The following is a 19493-nucleotide window of genomic DNA, read 5'->3' as shown; positions in this document are numbered from 1 at the left end:
CCAAACTTTGATCACTGAAGTCAATGAAGGGTGTTCATAAAAAGATTAGTAAAATGTGGTTAACCTTGGGTAGGTGTAATGTAATAGACTTTTGCAGGAAGATGGAAAACCGCAGAGTAATGAATTAAAGGATATGGACTATTAATGGGTGAATGTTACGGTGCCCAAGGAGGACTGTACATAAGGTTTGGGCAGGGGGGTATTGGTAAGTGTTCGAGAGGAAACACTGGATGAGGTTTAGGAGATAATACCAAATGCCATAAAACCAACTGAGCAGCGGACATTTATGTGGGATGTGCAGTAGAACATTATGAACGCTTTGCTACATTAGTTTTATGCGGGTTTTGCAGATAAGACCACTGAACATTCAGCAAATTATATCAGAGGAGAAGGTGCTAGGGCCATTGATACATATGCAATCTGCAGACTGGGTTCAGATCGGTGACTAAGGAGGCTGGGAAGGGGATACATAGAGGGGATTAGCTGAAATGTGCATTAGCTAGGGAGTTCGCATAAGTTAGCCAAGAGGTAGACAGGTATGTAAGAGCTCTAAAAAAGTCCAGAGAGGATTGTGATGTTTTAAAGGCTTGAGGTCACCGACAAAACGTAAAAGCCACTACAGAAATCAGATCTTCCCAGAAAGTCTCAATCTTACAGTTCTGGCAGACGATACACAGCATTATTATGCTGATAAAGATTGCACTTCCAGGGGCGCTGAAGGGTCCGCCAGCTAGTTGGGCGCACTTGCATGAGGCTCTCACAGCCTAGAGCGAATAAACAGCATTATCCTGTTCCAGGAGAGCAGAGAAGGTGCCCAAAGGATAATCAGCGATGTAATTAACTTGCTGGGACGCCATGGAAGATAAACGGGCCGTGGCGCGGCGATATTCTCACTGGGAGCGGAGATCCACATCTAAAGGTCGGCGAGTGGGTCCCAAAATGGCGGCCATCTGGGGTGTGCTGAGCGCCGCTGACAAGCTGCGACCGAGCGGGTGGCTGGGCTCCCTGCTAAGAGAGAAGCTGTGACGGCAGCTGTGATTGACAAGGGCTCCGTTGCTGCTGACTTGACGCACAGCGCCTGGAGGTGGGCGCACTGGGCCAGGAGACGACGGAGAGTGGTATAACCAGCGGAGCCGAGGTTGCGGTGAGTGGGTCTGCTGCCCTCCCTTCGGTGCGAGCCCGCACAAAGAAGGAGGTGAAGAGTGTGAAAAGAGGCCCCAAAAAGAAAGAGGAGCTTACCGCCGTGGGGACTGCCGATCCAAGGCCTGGTGCTTCCGCGTATGAGGCAGTGCTGTTGGGAGTGCTGTGATTGGGGGGCCTCACGGCGGCGAGGTGCACTGGACTGCAAGCTACACCATGCAAGAGGATTGACACCTGCGCTCACTCACGGAGGGCAGGACGAAAGGTGTGGGAGTTGTGCAAGGATCGAGCAGAGATTGGCATTGCCAAGGCACTTTCAGGGGTCAACACAAGTCAAGGGAAAATAAAAAGTGAGAATAAAGGTAAACATCTGGGTGCACTGTCAACCCCTGAAGATTGAGCAGTGGTGGGTCCTGCATCGGTTACTGAACAATTACAGCCCCCCTGCGGCCCTTCTTGGAAGTGAGTAGTGTGGCAAAGAAGGCCAGGGAGCCCTCCGCCACGTGTATTGCTTACCGGACCGGGTGCTGCATCGCGACTGTTGCAGTGACGACGGGGGTGATGCGACGGTAGGCCTCGCAGTGGGGCTCAGAACTCGTGCTGCCTAAAGTGAAATCTGCACGGTGGGATGTGACCAGATAGATGCCCACACTTGCTTATGAGGAGTAAGGCGCCAGCGTGGGACCTGTGTGGAGCCCAGTGCAGAATAAAAAAATGCACAAACGCACTTCACTGTGAGGTCTTCACTGATATCTCTGGTAGCACCTGGAAAGCAGCGGGGACTAGCGGGCGACAACAAGAGTGATCGGATGGTACACACAGACCAGAAGGTGCAGACTCAAAATTGGTGAGGCTAACAACATTTCCACAAACGGGAGGGAGGGCGCTGAACTGGAAAATGTACTATAGTAGCCGGATCCGCTTGTCTGGAGGCTTGGGCTGAAGCATAGGCCCCCCATCTCGACTGCTGATTCTCCTTAGACGCCAGAAGAGGAAAATCTGTGCGCATATCACGCAGGACTGTACTGAGGCAGCCCATATCGCGGCAAGATGAAATAATGTGCAAAAATTACGGCAAGCAACCAAAACTGCAATTTGAGGCCCAGAGGCAGACAGCCCATCTGACGAAGCATAGCCCTCTGCAAGTAATTTGAAAGAATTGCTCCTCACTATGAAAAGCAGTCCTGTCTCTATTGAAACTAAGATGGACAGTATGAATGCACGGGTGGACCTACTCACTCGTAAAATTGAGCAGCATGACGAGAGACTAAAGGAAGCAGAACACCGCAGATCTGCGATCTAAGATATCGAAAATAGCCGAAAAACGCAATTATCAGATATTGACAAACTACTGAGAGTAATAGCAGCAAAGAATGAGGACCTAGAAGTGCGATCACGGTGCAATAACATCAGAATCTTAGGAGCAGCAGGATCCGCCAACACAGGGAGAATCAATCAATCACAACATTTGTAAAGCGCACTACTTACCCATAAGGGTCTCAAGGAAATGGGGGGGGGGGGTGGGGGTCCTGTTACTGCTCAAATAGCCAGGTCTTGAGGAGTCTTCTGAAGGTTAGCAGGTCCTGGGTCTGCCCTAGGAGGGTGGGGAGGGTGTTCCAGGTCTTGGCAGCGAGGTGGGATAATAATCTGCCGCCGGAGGTCGCTCTTCGGATAAGGGTGCCTGTGTCGGGGGCGAGGTCGGCGGAGCGGAGCTGGCGGTTGGGCGTGTACAAGCGGAGTCGTATGTTGAGATATGCTGGTCCGGTGTTGTGGAATGGAGTAATTTGTTGAACGCCTAATAACGATAGTCTTTGGAAAAACCGCGTTCTCTACCATGCTCATAGTAGAACGGGCGCATCGGTTGCCTGCTGCTCGTCCTCAGCCTGGAACCCCACTGAGACCAATAATCGCCAGGATTTTAAATTATCGGTATCGCGACACTGCTTTAAAACTGGCAAGATAAAAGAAAGAACTGAGGACTGATCGCAATATATCCTGATTTTACTATATATATATATATATATATATATATATATATTATACAATTGTAAAAAAGCTATAGGAGGAGGCTCTGGAACTGGGGAGGCTTCCGGAGACATTAAGAGAGGCACTCATAATATCCATACCTAAGCAGGGGCAGCCGGCTGCGAAATGTGACTCGTATCGCCCCTTGTCGCTCCTAAACTGTGACGCGAAAATACTATCAAAAGTAATAGTAAACAGATTGTACTTGCTTTTGAACGTACTGGTTTTGCCAGATCAGTCAGGGTTCACACCTGGGAGGGCGACATTCCATAATCTGTGCACATTATTTGTTTTACTGCAGGATATGGATCCAGACTTGGAGGCAGTGGCAGTGTTCTTAGATGCCACCAAGGCATTTGAGTCCCTTGAATGGGATTATCTCCTGAGTGTGCTTTGTCGAATGGGTTTCCCCATTCCATTCTTGGCCTGGGTCCAGCTGCTGTACATTTAGCCGTAAGCATGGATAATGATTAATGGGTTGTACTCCCCCCACCCCCGGGTAGCTGGGCTCCCTGCTAAGAGAGAAGCTGTGACGGCAGCTGTGATTGACAAGGGCTCCGTCGCTGCTGACTTGATGCACAGCGCCTGGAGGTGGGCGCACTGGGCCAGGAGACGACGGAGAGTGGTATAACCAGCGGAGCCGAGGTTGCGGTGAGTGGGACTGAGGGACGCGGCAGGGCTGCCCGCTCTCTCCGCTGCTTTTTGCGCTGGCTGTGGAGCCATTAGCAGCCATGCTCAGATAGCACCATAGGAAATATGGACTCAATACCAAGATCGTCATGGCAAAACTGTTTAAACCAGTCTCACACTGCAGGAAGCCATGACTAGAATGGGGGATTTGGGGCAAGGTAGGATCATGGCAGCCATTCAAGGTCTGAAAGTTGATCCATAGCCTACAGCTCACTGCAGAAATGCCAGAATTTCAGAATGGCCAGTTCTGACCAGATGAGATGGATTTCTGAAATTATTCACTTTCTTATGGTGATCAGGCAAGAAACCCTTGAGTAGCCTTCAAGCCTTGGTCACATTTGTCTCTCTCTAACCTGAGTTGGCTTGCAGATATTCCCAATATCAGACACTGGCTGCCAAGCTGAAAGAGGAGTGTGCTGCCAGAATCAGCAATGAGTTGAAATGTCATGCACGACTTGTAGGCAACAGGGAACTGCAATACAAGTATCAGATGATGCAGCTTCAAGTGTAAGTTTGCCTGTATTGCAAGTGGTTTTAATGCCTGCATGACTAACAGTTCTAAAACTAATACTCACCAATCAACCAAACTGTTTCGCTGCCCAGACTTATCTATGGCCAGGTTGCCACCGGCTAGTCAGAATAAACAACTAGGGGTTTGCTAGAGAATTCCTATAGGGTTTATACAAGGAATAGGTTTAGACGTTAGGAGAAGGATAGTGGACATCCATGGCACTTAGCACTGGTTCTTCAGACCTTCCTGAATTTTCTAGTGGCCTAGACTCTTGCAACATACACCACGAATCTCAATTAGGTTATAAATAGAAAAGAGTAAAACCCTACATGAGAGCGGGGCAAAGGAAACCAAGTCTGCTTCAGGGTAATCATCAGTAGAAAAATATAGATATCTGCACAAGACAAAAAAGAATGACTTAACTAAGCATGCTGGGATATCCCTTGTAGGCATGGAGGAACTCAAAAGACAACATGAAGATAACACACTGCCAGCAGACCAGCATATATTCTCAGAAAGCATTATAGTAGAAGTAGTTCGTGTGTTTCAATTACTCACAATTACGTTTTGTTGCCACCAATGTTGGCACTGCCAGTAATGGTTTCTTTAAGACATGTGTTTCTGAGTTATTGCCCGCCTTCTACAGGAAACAGCAGTGTATGTGGGTGCGACTGCGAGGCAATGGTCAATATGCATAAATGGGCATCTGCTGATGGTCCAAACAAGCCACAGTGAAGCTATGCACAGTGCAAAGGTGTCACCAACTGTTCAGCATGTGTGGTACTAAAAACAGTAGCATAATCATGAGGACATAAATCTATGGATAGGACTGGACTTAGATGGGGATACATATTCAAATGGCATCACCATTATATAATGTAGAAATAGGCATATACATGTGCAACACTAATTCCGCAATCTGCACTGTATGAGCGTGCCAATGAGTGCAAATACACATTACAGGTATATACAACTAGGTTATACGCATAGTGATGTAGTATTCACAACCTGTGCAGGACAGGATGCCTCTCCACTGATCAGCCCAAAGGTGTCCACAATTTGACAATTTCCACTGAACTCTCACCTGTACAGACCAGCATGGTTTGTCACCACCAATTCGTAAAGCTCCTTCTCCTTCACTTCATGCATTGCAAGAGTGTGTGTTGGCGCCTCTTCACAGAGTCCTAGTGGAATGAACTCACAAAACATTGAGCGAGGGCACAGCACGTAGTGACGCTCCGACTTCTCTGGCCAGAGATTGACCCCAATCAAACCTGCAGGGTTTTCAAAACAAACAGGGTTCAAAACTTCACAACATCAATCAAATCTCATGTTCAAGGAAACAAAATGATATCCCTTTTCCATGAGGTATCCCATCCATCACAACAATGGAATGTTCAGAGATCCACTGAAGACAATGGAGCAGTAGCGGCCTAGAAACATTGATTTGTAGGCTCACTGCATTCAACACTGCAATGTTTTAATTCGAAGCCTCTGCCCACCTCTTTCCCCTTCAAGTTCAGGATATGTAGATTTTCGCAGTTGAAAGAGAGAGGCAGATGTTGTGGACCAGGACACACAGGGGCCTTCTACCCCTTCCTACCACGAAGCTCAGTGTCACTGGAACCTCGGAAGGTGGGAGGGGTGAATTCTGCTCAGCTCCTAAGTCTCCCTGGCTCAGCTGAATGCGGAAAAGTAGTTTAGCCGAACACAGCGAGAACCAGGGTGACTTCAGGACCCTGTCACAGCTGTAGCCATGTATGTTTTTTCAACAGTTAACAACTGTGGCCTTGCGCGCAGCTGTATTTGCTGAACATTCACAGCAAGAACTGTGAAACCAAGGTGTCGGGCCACAGGGGTTTAAACCCCTCTTACTTCTGCTCATAAGACTTTCATTATGGCAGATGGGGAGGGAGCACTGGCGTAGCTAGGGAGGAGTGGGGGGTGGGGGGCGGTCCGCCCCAGGCGCCACAATTTTGGGGGCGGCCGCGAGACACTGTGTCCCCAAATAAATCATAAAGGTGGCGGAGCTCACTCAGCTCTTGACTGTTGGCCCGCTGCCTGCAGGTCCGTCAGGGCCGTCAATCAGACTTGTAGCGCACGTGCGCTACCAATGACGGTCCTGGGTGCAATGGTTTATTATTTTGGCCAGCCCTGCCACTGCGTCGCGATGAGTACAACGTAGCAGTGACGCATGACGCGCTTCACTGCTACGCGCTCTCGCGCTCATGTGCTGAGTCTCCCCAGTCAGGCTCTGGTTCCCGGCAAGTTCCTTTCTCAGTTGTTGAACCTTTGTGTGGAATGAAATGAAAATAATAATCTTAACACAAGATCCTAGCGCTGGACGTGCTCTGCTTGCACCTATGAGAACTGGGTAAGGCCAAGACGTGTGTGGTATGCGACCATCCGAGGCCAAACAATATTGAAGCCATTGAACTGGCTGAGAGCGAAGAGGTATCCTCTATTATTAATGAGCAAGACCGTGCCCGTTGGAGGGAAAGCTGTAGTGGGGGCAATGGTCAAAGGCATTCTCCTCCCACATCCAAGCGTGAGGATGAAATGAAAATGGATTTCCAGAGGATTGAACTGGCGGGGGCTGTTTGCGGTAAAGAGGAGCTCCAAACTGAGACAGATACAGAACCGAATGAGGAAGACTGACTGGCTCTTTCTGAATGCTTGTATGGGTAGGTGCTAGTGGCTCATTCCAGGGTGGAAAGCGTAGATATTGCCTATTTGTAATCTAGCTTGAGCACCAGTGGTTAGTGAGACTTTAAAAAACAGAAATGTATTTGTCAAATGAGTACTTGTACTGTAAGTTTTATCAATGCAACCCCTTAATGTAAAGTCATTATATCACACCTTGCACACTGTTGCACAGACCTTATCTATGTGATGGTGCAGATTGAAGTTTTTCGTACTCCATTCCTTTGACAAACTTTATAGAGTTCTATGGGTTTCTTGACTGCACAAGGGAGTCATGTTTTTTCATCCAGTTAAATAGTTTGAGAACGACGAAGCAGTGACGCGCCACGCGCTTCACCACTACGCGCTCTTTTTGGCCTGGGTCAGTCGGTGCAGTGCTGCTCTCTGGGCAATTTGCTGGCTATCTGGCTGCTGATTAAGTTTGAACGAACCACCCCTGGCTGTCCGGCATAGAGACCTTGGAGCGAGTCACGAGTGAGGTAAGAGGAGAGCTTTCAGAGGGCAGAGGGGATATTTAGTGAGTGGCAGCATAGCGGTCAACAGGGCTTTAAGTGGGATGAAAAAAATTGGGGGGGGGGGGTCTCTTAAAGGGGGGTGGCCGATTTAATTAAGGAATTGGATTTAAAACACTTACGCTAAAAATCTATGTTTACCACAGTGTGCCAACTGACTTGTATTTTGCTGTTTCTGTCATTGCATCCAGATATGTGATACAACAAGTAACATCATACTTACAACCAGGCCCGGTTCTAGAGGGTGGGCTAGGCCCACCCAATGATTACCCTGGCCCACCCTAGGCCATTGTGAACTGGAAAATTAGCGTTTTTCATCCTAATGTCTCACAGTGCTTCAAGCCCCATTGTGCCCAGCTGCGTTGTTTTATTTAATTATGAACCATTGGCATGCTCTAGTGTCAGGCCTGGGGACAGGTGTGGAATCGACAGCGGGGATAGTAGGTGCTATGATGTGCAAATGAACTGCAAAGGCATCCTGAACACTTTCACTCACTCACACTAAGGAGGCTGCAGGCTTCCATCACAAGGTACCTAGGGGATGCAATAAGTGAGGTGGCAGAAACGCTTTGCAAAGGATTTCCTTCTCTCCCAAAAGTTAGTGAGAATGTGTTTATAATTAGCATACAGATTTACTCAGGTTTTTCTTTATTTCTTCCTACTCAGAGGCCCATTACTAATTTGCAGTATTACATAAAAATAAATTAATGGAAAAAGTAAAACAAAAATAGGTTTTATCTTTCCATTGGCTAAATGAAAAAACATTCTACTCATCATTATTTCACACCACAATAATTTGTATGTCGATTGTTACAAGTGATAGAATGATTCCTTGAGCAGGGACCTATGGGCAGGGCCACTGAAATTATGTGATTGTGCAGGTGAGGCATTTTTCGCATAGCTATGGATTTGCCGCATTGTCCACACATAAGCTATGTCTAGTGTAAAAATATCAAAATAATGAACTAATATCACATAATGCGCCGCATTATGATGCATAGTTTGCTTTTTCTTGTTGCACAATTTAGTCAACACTGATGTATAATTTGACCCATGCTTCAGCCTGAATTTTCCGCATCTACATTTTTAAGTTGTGACAAGCAAAGTCCTTCCCCTGAGTCATTACCTGTGAATAATTAATTTGCTGTTTTTGAAAGATAAAGAATCACAGGCTTTGACATTGTTGCGTTGGTTTTGGGTCCCCAGATCACATCACATTTGTGCAGGTCCCCACAGCTTTAATGGGGGGACCATGATGTATGGTCATTTAATGTCAGCTGTAGATGATGGATCGCTGAACAGTGTCATGAATGTGCATGTTTGCATTGTGCAGAGGGGATTACCAGGTAATTGTTCACGCAGCTCTCTGATGGATGTCACATGCGGTTTTTCTGAGTCCCCAGATAGATCATGCAGTCTGTGTGTTCTCTCTTGTACCACCAGTCACCTGTGTATTCAACTGTGTAGCCTTGGACCGCGTCATGTATGTGCATGTAACTTGCATGATCGATAATACGTGTCTCTTGGACCTCTTTCAAGTGCTCGCCGTCCTTTTTCCCCGGTCCCCCAACCTTGAAGTGTCACATTTAGTTTGTAAGATGTAGTCCCACTCCCAAACATACAGGTGCATCCCATGGACATTCGTCAGCTTTAAGACTGCTGGAGGAGCACAACAGTCAAGGATGAGGGAGGACACTGCCAGCAAATCAGAAAACGTTCTCCCAATGCCTAATGGTAGATGCAGTCCTTATTTTTCAGTTACTCAAAACCTCTATGACCATTAATGAGTTTCTGCAAACCTACATAATATTTTTAGACATCTAGTAGGTAATTTACCTTGACTTTAGCCTGAACGCTAACATAAAATGCCGTAGCAATCTCAAAATGTTTTGATGTGATACAGTTAAAACAGATACATTGTATGCTACTCACTTTAAATTCTTTATAAATTATGCACTTCTTACCTTCAGGTGTCCCATACAGGGGAGAGTAGACTGGAGTTCCATGGCAGTACATTTCCTTCAGAATACTGCCATACAGATCACTGGCACCCGAATCCACTGCTATGACCATATGAAGGCGGGGCCACACCCTTTTAGCAACCCCCTGGAATCCTTTTTCAAACTCAACCCTCAGCTCCCAAGCACGCTGAGCATCCGGCTTCAGGAGCGCCTCCAGCTTCTGCCTTATGCTGTCCGGTAACGTCAGCTCAGCGTTTACGTGTCCTATGCAGATATCCTCTGCTAACGTCTTCCACTGATCTTGCAACAGCGTAAAGGCCTCGCAGATGATCCAGGCACTGCTAGCCTCCAGTGCACCCAGGTCCCTGTCCCTGAGGGCAAAAAGCAGGTGCACATACAGTGCTTCTTGTATGGATGTAATTTCGTAAGCAATGTCTGGAGTTGAATACAGGTGTCTGATATATGCAGCAGAGGGGGAGGTAGGGGCAGGCCCAATGAGAAGGCCTGCTTCAGTCCTGTCTCTGGCATGGGTGTAGCCGAAATTCACTATCTTCTGTGCACCATAGACTCTTGGACAGGAAGTGAAGATGGTATTCCAAAACACTGAAGTGCCCTGGTGTGAAACAGAAAGACCGAACATCATAAACACACAAATTAAAGTGCAGTAAAGGCTTAATAACTGGATAATCACATTTGGACAGAGCATGGGTAAAATTGTGAAAGAAATTAGTGAATTAATACTAATCTCCTAGGGGAAAAAGACCAAGAGTGAAAAATAGTATATCGCTGCCCTCGGTGTCGTGCTATGCAGCATCTCTTCCCATAACTGATTGTGTCATGCTGCCAGTAAAACATAGCTGTGGAGCAAGGTTTGTTAAGACTCTAAAAGTCGCAGTACATGATGAGTGAGCCCTGCCCACAACCTGTCTAAGCCCAAGTCCCCACAAGCCTTTCTAGACTACTGTTCGTATTCTTTCCATTCTTACAAACGTCATAACAATAATGGAAGTGAGGTGGAATGGTAAGTTTCTTGCTTTAAGAAAGATGGCTGTATGAGAAGGAGTTCATGAACCATGATGGCAAGTAAGGAAACTGCTTCTTACCTCTAAAAGTCAGATAGGAGCTGACACATGGAGAGAAGCTTGTGCATGTTAGGGTTTGAAAAATTTCAAGTTAATATACTTTCTAGTAGGAGTTTCTGCTTCAAGGTGACTTGTGGAACCTCCCCTGACACCCACAGCGTAATTATAGATTCAGACTCCATCTCAGATTTAGTTTTTCCACCTAAAGCTAAGTTTTAGTGTACTGAAGAAAAGTGAAATAACATTTGTGCACTGGAGAGAGAGTTACCAATAGTAAAGCGAATGCACCTTTAGAATGTGTTTAGACATACTACACTATGCTTGCATCCGAAAAGGTGGGAACTGTGCATATAAATCTACAACCCTATAGGCTGCAACCCGAGTGTTACAGGTAACAAGTTCTGTTTGCAGTCTGAGCATCTGTAAATCACTAGTTCTGTACAGATTAAAAAGCAGGCCCAAATCCCTTATGCAGTGGCATGAGAGCAGAGGTAGAAGATGTATGTAACAAGAGTACAGTTTATCCAACTAATGGGCGGCTCCTGAAGGTCCACACAATAATGATTAGTGAATGTGTAGACAGAAGAACCGACATATGGCACTTAGAGTGCATTTGGTGTTGGCATCAAATATAGATACATATGACAAACTACCTTACTAATCCAGATTTGGAGACACGACTGACAAGATCTGGTTGTGTTATGCAAGAGAAAGTTGTTGTGTTCTCCTAATAATGATACACATATTCCATGAGCGGACATCTGATATCTAATGTGTCTTGTGTTTTTTCTGCCATCAGTTGTGGATGTGGGAAAATGATGGTAACTCTATGAACTGCTTGCTTGACATGAAATGGAGAAGCCACCTTTGGCAACAAACAGGTGTGTGCAACCCACTGTTTTAATATCTGCATAAAGGAGCTTCACCAATGGAAACGCTTAAAGTTCAGTCACTCTCCCGAGAGAGGTGATATCCACCGGTCCGAAAGACAACATTCCAAGTAAGAAACTGCAGTGGGCATAAGAGAAGTGATGAAAGGGTGCCCACATTAGCCTAGTGAGCTCAATGTTAAAGTTCCAGGAAGGAACTGTAACCAGCGTTGGAGGCCTTGGAGGTTTTAAGGCCTTGCATGAAAATATGAATGGTTGTAACTTTAGCTACTGATTACTGTTCTGTTTTTCAGATACACATCTATTGCTACTAAGTGCACTCAGATAAGAATAAGCTAGCCTTCTTTTTGTAAAAGTAGCACTTAACTGACAATGTGCTAGTCTGTAGTTGTTAAGGGCTGATTTCTGTGTTTGGAACAGTAAACGGCAATCATTGCCAGTAATGGCAAATCATTTCCATTAAGTCGTATTGCAGGCACAAGTAGAAAGCGTTGTAGCTTTCCTTTTAGGGCTTGCATATATTCCTCTGGTAGCTGTTAAGTATCCCAGTTCTAGGATATCAAGTGCCAAATCGCAAGACTAAGCGACTTCAGGTAGGGGTGCAGTAAACGTCCGTGATGCTGACTAGGCATGTGTGTGTGGAGTAGAAGCCTTTCGTGTGAATGGACACCTCTAGCAGCAGGAAGTACCAAGGCGGAAGAGTCACAATGGAGCCATACAAATTAGTGTCACTGGAGCTTGGTGCATTTTTCATTCTACAGAAGTAGCAGTGGGGTAAGGCATAAGCAAATTTCTAGGGTCTTCTTCAGGGTCATCAAGCTATGGTATCAATTCAGACCATGCCACACAGGTAAAAACTGTAACCCTACTAGTCCCTCTGCTAATTTAGCTTCCCCCTAGTCACATTACTGCAGTGGACGAGCTTGATAGGTGACATCAACACACTTGTCCTTCTGATGAATGTTTGACTATGGAGGAGGAGTTGTCCCACACATTCTTCCCTTGAAGCCTATAGTTGAATATGACTAGGGTGAAGCTGACTAAACAGAGGGATTGGTAGGCTTACAGTTTTTACCCTTGGGGCATGGTCTGAATGCATACCATAGCTTGATTACCCTGAAGAAGACCCTAGACCTTGTTAGGCTTGAATAGTGGACGAAACATGAAAGACAAATCAAGCGCACACAACAAATAGAATGATATGAGTAATCATAGTAAGGTGTTAAGGATAAGATCACACACGAGTGTTCTTTCTATCTTGTTTTAATGGGTATGTGGATGGTCCTCCTATCAAAGGAGACCAACGGAGAAAGAAACCAGCCGACACGTGTTTCGTCAGATCGGGTGTTAACCTGTGACTCTTCAGGGCTTGGGGTGACATAAAAAAGGGAGGGGAATGATACAATAATAATGCGAAAGAACACATAGCAGAATAACATAAGGGGAGAAATAAAGAATGGTAAATGACAAGGGACACCTAGTGTGTGTGGAAACCATAGGAAACAGTGAGGAGGGGTAAATAAAGTGACTTATAACTCTGTAAACCAGACACCTATTGTGCGATTAAAAACATTATTGAGGCACCCTACTATGCTTTCTTGTGTTTTCCTCCCGTGTTTTTCTTTTCTCATTTCTGTTCTCAGTACCATCACTATTGTCATTCACATGAATCCACACTCACCATTATGTGGTTACACCAATGTTTTTAATCTCACAATAGGTGTCTGGTTTACAGAGTTATAAGTCACTTTATTTGCCCCTCCTCACTATTTCCTATGGTTTCCACACACACTAGGTGTCCCTTCTCATTCACCATTCTTTATTTCTCCCCTTATGTTATTCTACTATGTGTTCTTTCGCATTATTATTGTATCATTCCCCTCCCTTTTTTATGTCACCCCCAGCCCTGAAGAGTCACAGGTTAACACCCGATCTGACGAAACACGTGTCGGCTGGTTTCTTTCTCCGTGAGTCTCCTTTGATAGGAGGACCATCCACATACCCATTAAAACAAGATAGAAAGAACACTCGTGTGTGATCTTATCCTTAACACCTTACTATGATTACTCATATCATTATATTTGTTGTGTGCGCTTGATTGTCTTTCTACTTATCAGAAGGGTGAGCTTCCCCACCCTTTGGTCTCAGAGTTTTGGGTTTCCTCTGAACAAGTAGCACCAACCAGTACTACCTTTTCGCAATTACTCAACCACTACCTGGTGTGCGCCATCTATTTCTGAACACTCAAAACCCATTGCTGAACTCTAGTGGACGAAACATGTTACTAATGGAAAGATCTCAGGTAAGGTCATTCATTGCAACTCACCATTTGACCAACATACTTCTAATGTCTTTAAACATAGTAGAGGTACTCGCCAAATAAAGGAAAATTTTGAGTATACCCTTACGTAATTTTAAATGCTTTTTACCTGCCCACAGAAAACAGGACTAAGTGTTTTGCCCTGATCATAAGAACTCACAGGAGGAGACTAGCTTCCTTTGGCTGAGTTCGCAGTGGTGGCATTGTTCCTATGGTGTGAGAGGTAGTCAAAGGACAAAAGCATGCCTCGATAAGTTGAGGGTGAGATGACCTCTCAAAAGTCTTTTGATAGCCCAAACTCAGGAAAAAGCCCCCAAATAAAAACCAAGTCTGTGATGACTTATAACTCCTCAAGTGACCTTGTGTTGTGTTGTGTTGTGTAGCTTCAGGAGGATACACTTGAGGTGGAACCTCCTTTACTCTCCCCGTTTTTGAATGGAAATTACATTTTAATGGATGGTGTGAAACTTCAAGCAATAGAAATGGACTATGAAGGAACCTGATATGAGGTTGTCTTCTAAATTTGGCCATCCTAATCCAATATAGGGGTAGCACTTGATGCTATGCCTGAGGAACAGAGTAGAGGTCTCAATATGTGTACATATGGATATCAGTGATGCTGAAGCTTGTAGCTATATACCATCTCCAGATAAGAGGTTCTAGGTCAATACATCAGTTGTTGGCTTTTTTCTTTAGAGGAACGCACAATGTGGTTGAGGAAAATTGAATTATTTGGTTGGTTCTGCCAAAAGAAACATATTTATGAGTGCAGAAAAACTTCTCTTGCTGCCAGAGTGTTCATCCTAGCTAGGAACTTATCATTACATATATATGTTACATTATTACGTAGGCAGACTCAGATGGCAACAGCAAAGCAATTTGGAAGACTTTTAGAATGATGAGTGAAGGACATGTCATTTTACAGAAAACATGTAACAACAAGCATTTACAATGCAATGGTTTCGCCTTTGGAAAAGTTTGAGCTATTGGCATTGTAAATGTTAAAATTTGTATTTATGATTTGGTTTTGAATACAGATAAATAAATGTCATTGTCATTTACATTGTCATTAGCTTAATCTTTCGCAACTATGAGACCTATTGTACCCTACGGACGAGCTCAGCAGACAGCAATTACTACTACACACACACACACACACCCAGAGCCACACACACACACACACACACACAGGGACGTCCTGGATCTTTTGTATCCCCATGATAGTGAGACATCTGGCAGCCTGGGCATGACCCCGCAAGTCTGATATTCCTCTCAGTTCAGGTGTCAAGGTAACCAAATTCCTGACCCAGGAAACGTGGTGGGGGTGGTATTTCTAATCCCAGCGTAGCCACTGAACTACAAAATGTGTGTTCTGGGCAAATTCATTTAGTACAATATGGCTGAAATTGAAAATATGTAGGTTTATGTAGCTCGGTCCCCAATACTCCATTGCATCATAAGCCACATCAAATAAACCTCTGTATCCATCAGAAAGCATTAGACAGAACACTGATTCCACATCCAACATAGTGCATACATACTATGATGGTTGGTATTACTCTGCTCCTCTCAGCAACAAGCACACCGGACAACACATTAGACACTACTCTGCCTATGCAACCAACACAGCTCACATATTCCATATAGTTTGGGATCAATGCACTAGTAACATTGTGCAGTATAATAAATAACAGAAGTAGCCATGCATGCAACCTACAGGGGGATGCACTTGGATGTACAGAGTCGGGTGGATTCAAATAATACTTAGAAGCTACATTAGATAACTGGGAAAATGCAACATAACACACTGGAAGGAACACTACGTATTTGTATCACACACTCTGACATTCCATAGTTGGACAACGCAACACATTAGTCAGAACAAGGCACATATATCAAACACTGTTTGAAAACAATGAATAACACCCTACACCAACACCTGACAGCTAACAAGACTAAAAAGGATACTGTGGACCTTAACAAGACAACAGAGTCTCAGTTTACTCCTGCAGATACCTCAAGCTGTACCCATATCAATCTTCAGGTGGCACATACCTGAAACTGAGTAAGATCTCTGGTTACCCACACTATAATCAAATATAAACACTTAGCATAAAGCAGGCCTAAACTGCCAGTGTTGGTGCTGACACACAAAACATACTATAGTGTGTGATGAATTCTCAAAACCTGAGGGAGAAGTTACCCGAACCTGAAAATGCTACATGGCCATACTAAAGGCTATACAGCACTATACAAATCTCTGTTAACATAAAATAAAGTTATCAGTGGGCAACAACAGACTCATATAAAGCCCACTATGTACGCATTTGCAATATAGGTTTAGTAGTGCATACTCGGTATAAACCTAGCACCAGCCACGAGAGACCTAACTGCTTACACAGACACCACTGAAAAAGAAATGCCTGTTGCTCTAGGTTTCTCGTTTCGTGGTTTTGGAGAGTTTCCACGACACTCTGTTGGGACAGAAGACCTGACGGCCTGATAATCACCCAGAGGTCTCTTATAGCAGACATTGTGTGGAAAAAACACGGACTACATCACCCGGTGTGCTGGGAAAGAACCTGAATAGTTTGCTCAAAAGCAGCAAACCCGTGTTTCATGAGTAGCACCGGCAGCATCATTAGGACAGGCAGGTCATTACCGCAGCTAAATGTTCAGGTCCCAAATGAATAACTGCACTCAGACAGCGAGCACTCGGGAATAACATGGCGGATGATGTAAGCAGCCATTCTGGTGTATTTACTAGCTGCGCATCAGTGCGTCACGGGTTTTCGGATCTTGGAAACGTGCATTTCTCAACGTGCAATATTTATGAGCTCTTATGTATCTGTTATTATTGACAACGGGACTAGCTAGTAACCTGGTTTATTTCTAAGAGACATCCTGGTTCAAAACAAGCCAGAAACAAAACGAGAGGTTAGATATAAACAAATACACGTCACATACGATGCCCTAAAATTGAACTATTAATTACACGTTCGAGTTTCAAATCCGTGGAATGTTGGGTACATAGCGGAAAATCGAGACTAAAGCAGATACTGATCGGAAGACTCATTTAACACAAATATTTTGCTGTTGCTAATTGCTTTGCTAATAATTGCTGCTTTGCTAATTGTAAATCCATTAAAAATGATTAGCACAAGAGCAGCAGCCAGGAGCCCGGCCGGAGACGAGGGAGGCGGGGATCTGCTGTGGGAGGGGAGAGGGAGGCGGGGAGACGGAGGCCGTGTTACATCGGCATCGGGACCGGCTGCGGCTCGGGAGGCGGGGATCTGCTGTGGGAGGGGAGGCGGGGATCTGCTGTGGGAGGGGAGAGGGAGGCGGGGAGAGCGGAGGAGCAGATACTGATCGGAAGACTCATTTAACACAAATATTTTGCTGTTTGCTAATTGCGTTGCTAATAATTGCTGCTTTGCAATGATTAGCACAAGAGCAGCAGCCGGGAGCCCGGCCGGAGACGAGGGAGGCGGAGATCTGCTGTGGGAGGGGAGAGGGAGGCGGGGAGAGCGGAGGCCGTGTTACATCGGCATCGGGACCGGCTGCGGCTCGGGAGGCGGGGATCTGCTGTGGGAGGGGAGGCGGTGATCTGCTGTGGGAGGGGAGAGGGAGGCGGGGAGAGCGGAGGCCGTGTTACATCGGCATCGGGACCGGCTGTGGCTCGGGAGGCGGGAAACATGTTTCAAATAAACAGATCTCAGCAAGTGACAGAGCATTCACTGTTTCAGGCAAAATAAACAAGCAAAGCACCTACGAGCACACGGACAGCGGGAGGGGGGGCGGGAACCGCCAGCACTCACCTGGTCCTGGACTTCCTCTGGCGGAGATCGGCCGCACAATGACCAAACGAAACGGACTAAAAAAAAACATAAACCCCGCCCACGGCCTTGATGACGATGCGAAAAGGGTGGAGAGGGAAAAAATCTCGGGAACGCCCACGAATCTGGTCCGGCCTTGACGGACAGATCCATCTTCCAATGGCTAGCCTCCATTTATGGAGCTAGCCAATGGAAGAAGGGGCGGATTCAAGTCCCCCATACTGCAAAACAAAAGATTTCTCCTGGGGGCGGAGCTAGGAGCTCCGTGCCCCAGGCGAAACCTAAAAATGATGTATTTATAATATGAGAAGATTGTAAGGCAAGGTGACTTCCTTTTTTAGGTCGAGGACTGCGTCGCACTGCGTAGCAGTGTGGGCGGAGCTCCGAGACTTAATGTTTCTTAGTTAGGAGGCTTGAACCCGCCCCTCTTCTCCATTGGCTGGCCTCGTAAATGCTGGCCAGCCATTGGAGGAGAGGGGCGTCATTCCCTTTAAGCCCCGTCTTTTTCGGATTCGGGGGCGTGTTTTTTGCGTTCTTTCTCACCGTGACGTCATCCGTCACTCAACAAAAAACACGCCCCCCAGTCTGAAAAGGACGGGGTTTAAATGCAAATGGTGGGCGCAACAAAGGGGCTGCGTGCATATCTCTGTGCCCAGCCTGGACTCTCTGCCAAAATTCGCCGGTCTGTGTGATCCTGGGTACCGGTGTGCATTCGGCACACAGTGAGGCTTTGGAGGACTGCCGCTCCCTTTAACTGCTGCTCCGGCACTCGAGAGTGCGGCTCCGTCCGCTGCCTGAGGCCGTCATCAAGAAGACGCCTGAATCACCGCTGCGCGCCCTGTGCCACTGTTGGAAGACGTGCGAGTAATTTTTCCCCCGTGTTGTGCCCCAGAAAGATCACCGCTACAAATTGCGTGGACGAAGGGGAATTCCAGGAAGAGAGGAGAGCCGCCGACGTCACCACTGGTCCGCGCTGGGATTGGCTCCAGCTGCCCGGAGTTCACTTCGCGTCATCGAAGGGCTGCGCTGTGATTGGTCCCAGCGCCCATGAAACCCGCAGCGTCATCAAACAGCCGCGCTGCCATTGGTCCAACTATAAGAAGTCAGTGACTATGGGGATGAGTGAAGTCAGAGATCAGTCAGATCTTAGTTCTTCGTGCTTTATTAGAACTGCAGCCTGCTCTATTTGCCCAGGCCGTTTGACATATTTTCCAAATCAAAATGTTCAATGTTTTTAAAGCACAAACATTATATAGTGAATAAGTGCACATTTTTAATGTATTGCTCCTCCCTCTGTCTTGAGTGGGTTCAGAGTGGCAGTCGCTCGGTGTCGCTTATATCTGCGGCAGTATAAAGGGTGGGAGAGCTTTACCTAGGCAGGATACTGCCTGCAGCAAGTGTTAAGAATGTTCTAGTAATCTTGCACTTTTCTCTCTATTATATGGCTCAATACTGCATCACAGATGCTCCAAAAGTTGGAAGTCTGTTGACTCTGACATCACAAGCCACCTCCTTGTTCACATTGTAGCTGGGCATTGCCTGACCCATGGAAGCGCTCTATATAAGCATTGTGCATGAATACATAGGTTGTCATGGCACTTTAAACATTTCAGCACTTGCTACAAAGCTTGTCTATACACACTAATTCCTGCTAAAATTGCGCTTTTGTAAGTATTGTTTTTAGGTCGAGGACTGCGTCGCATTTACTCGTCTCCTGCATCTCTTTATTCTGTCTTATTCCTCTCATGCATCTCTTCATTCTGTCTTACTCCTCATGCATCACTTTATTCTGTCTGTCTTTTTCCTCTCTGGCATCTCCTTAT

At 46.0% G+C, this 19493-nt stretch overlaps 1 protein-coding gene across 4 annotated transcripts in view; it reads right to left on the bottom strand.

Annotated features, from left to right (window-relative positions):
- GHDC (GH3 domain containing) overlaps nt 1-19493 on the bottom strand; it is a 240302-nt gene that overhangs the window by 165846 nt on the left and 54963 nt on the right. For all 4 annotated transcript variants that reach the window (XM_086924132.1, XM_086924134.1, XM_086924133.1 and 1 more), the window contains 2 exons: nt 9546-10155; nt 5451-5640 (listed from right to left, as the gene is read on the bottom strand). In XM_086924132.1, the coding sequence (XP_086780258.1) occupies nt 5451-5640; nt 9546-10155 (800 nt within the window). The remainder of the gene's footprint in view (nt 1-5450; nt 5641-9545; nt 10156-19493) is intronic.

Source organism: Lissotriton vulgaris, chromosome 5 (genome assembly GCF_964263255.1).
Source record: "Lissotriton vulgaris chromosome 5, aLisVul1.2, whole genome shotgun sequence".
NCBI classification, from domain to species: Eukaryota; Metazoa; Chordata; class Amphibia; order Caudata; family Salamandridae; genus Lissotriton; species Lissotriton vulgaris.
The sequence above is the reverse complement of the archived record's forward strand: the minus strand, read 5'-3'. Positions and strand labels throughout refer to the sequence as shown.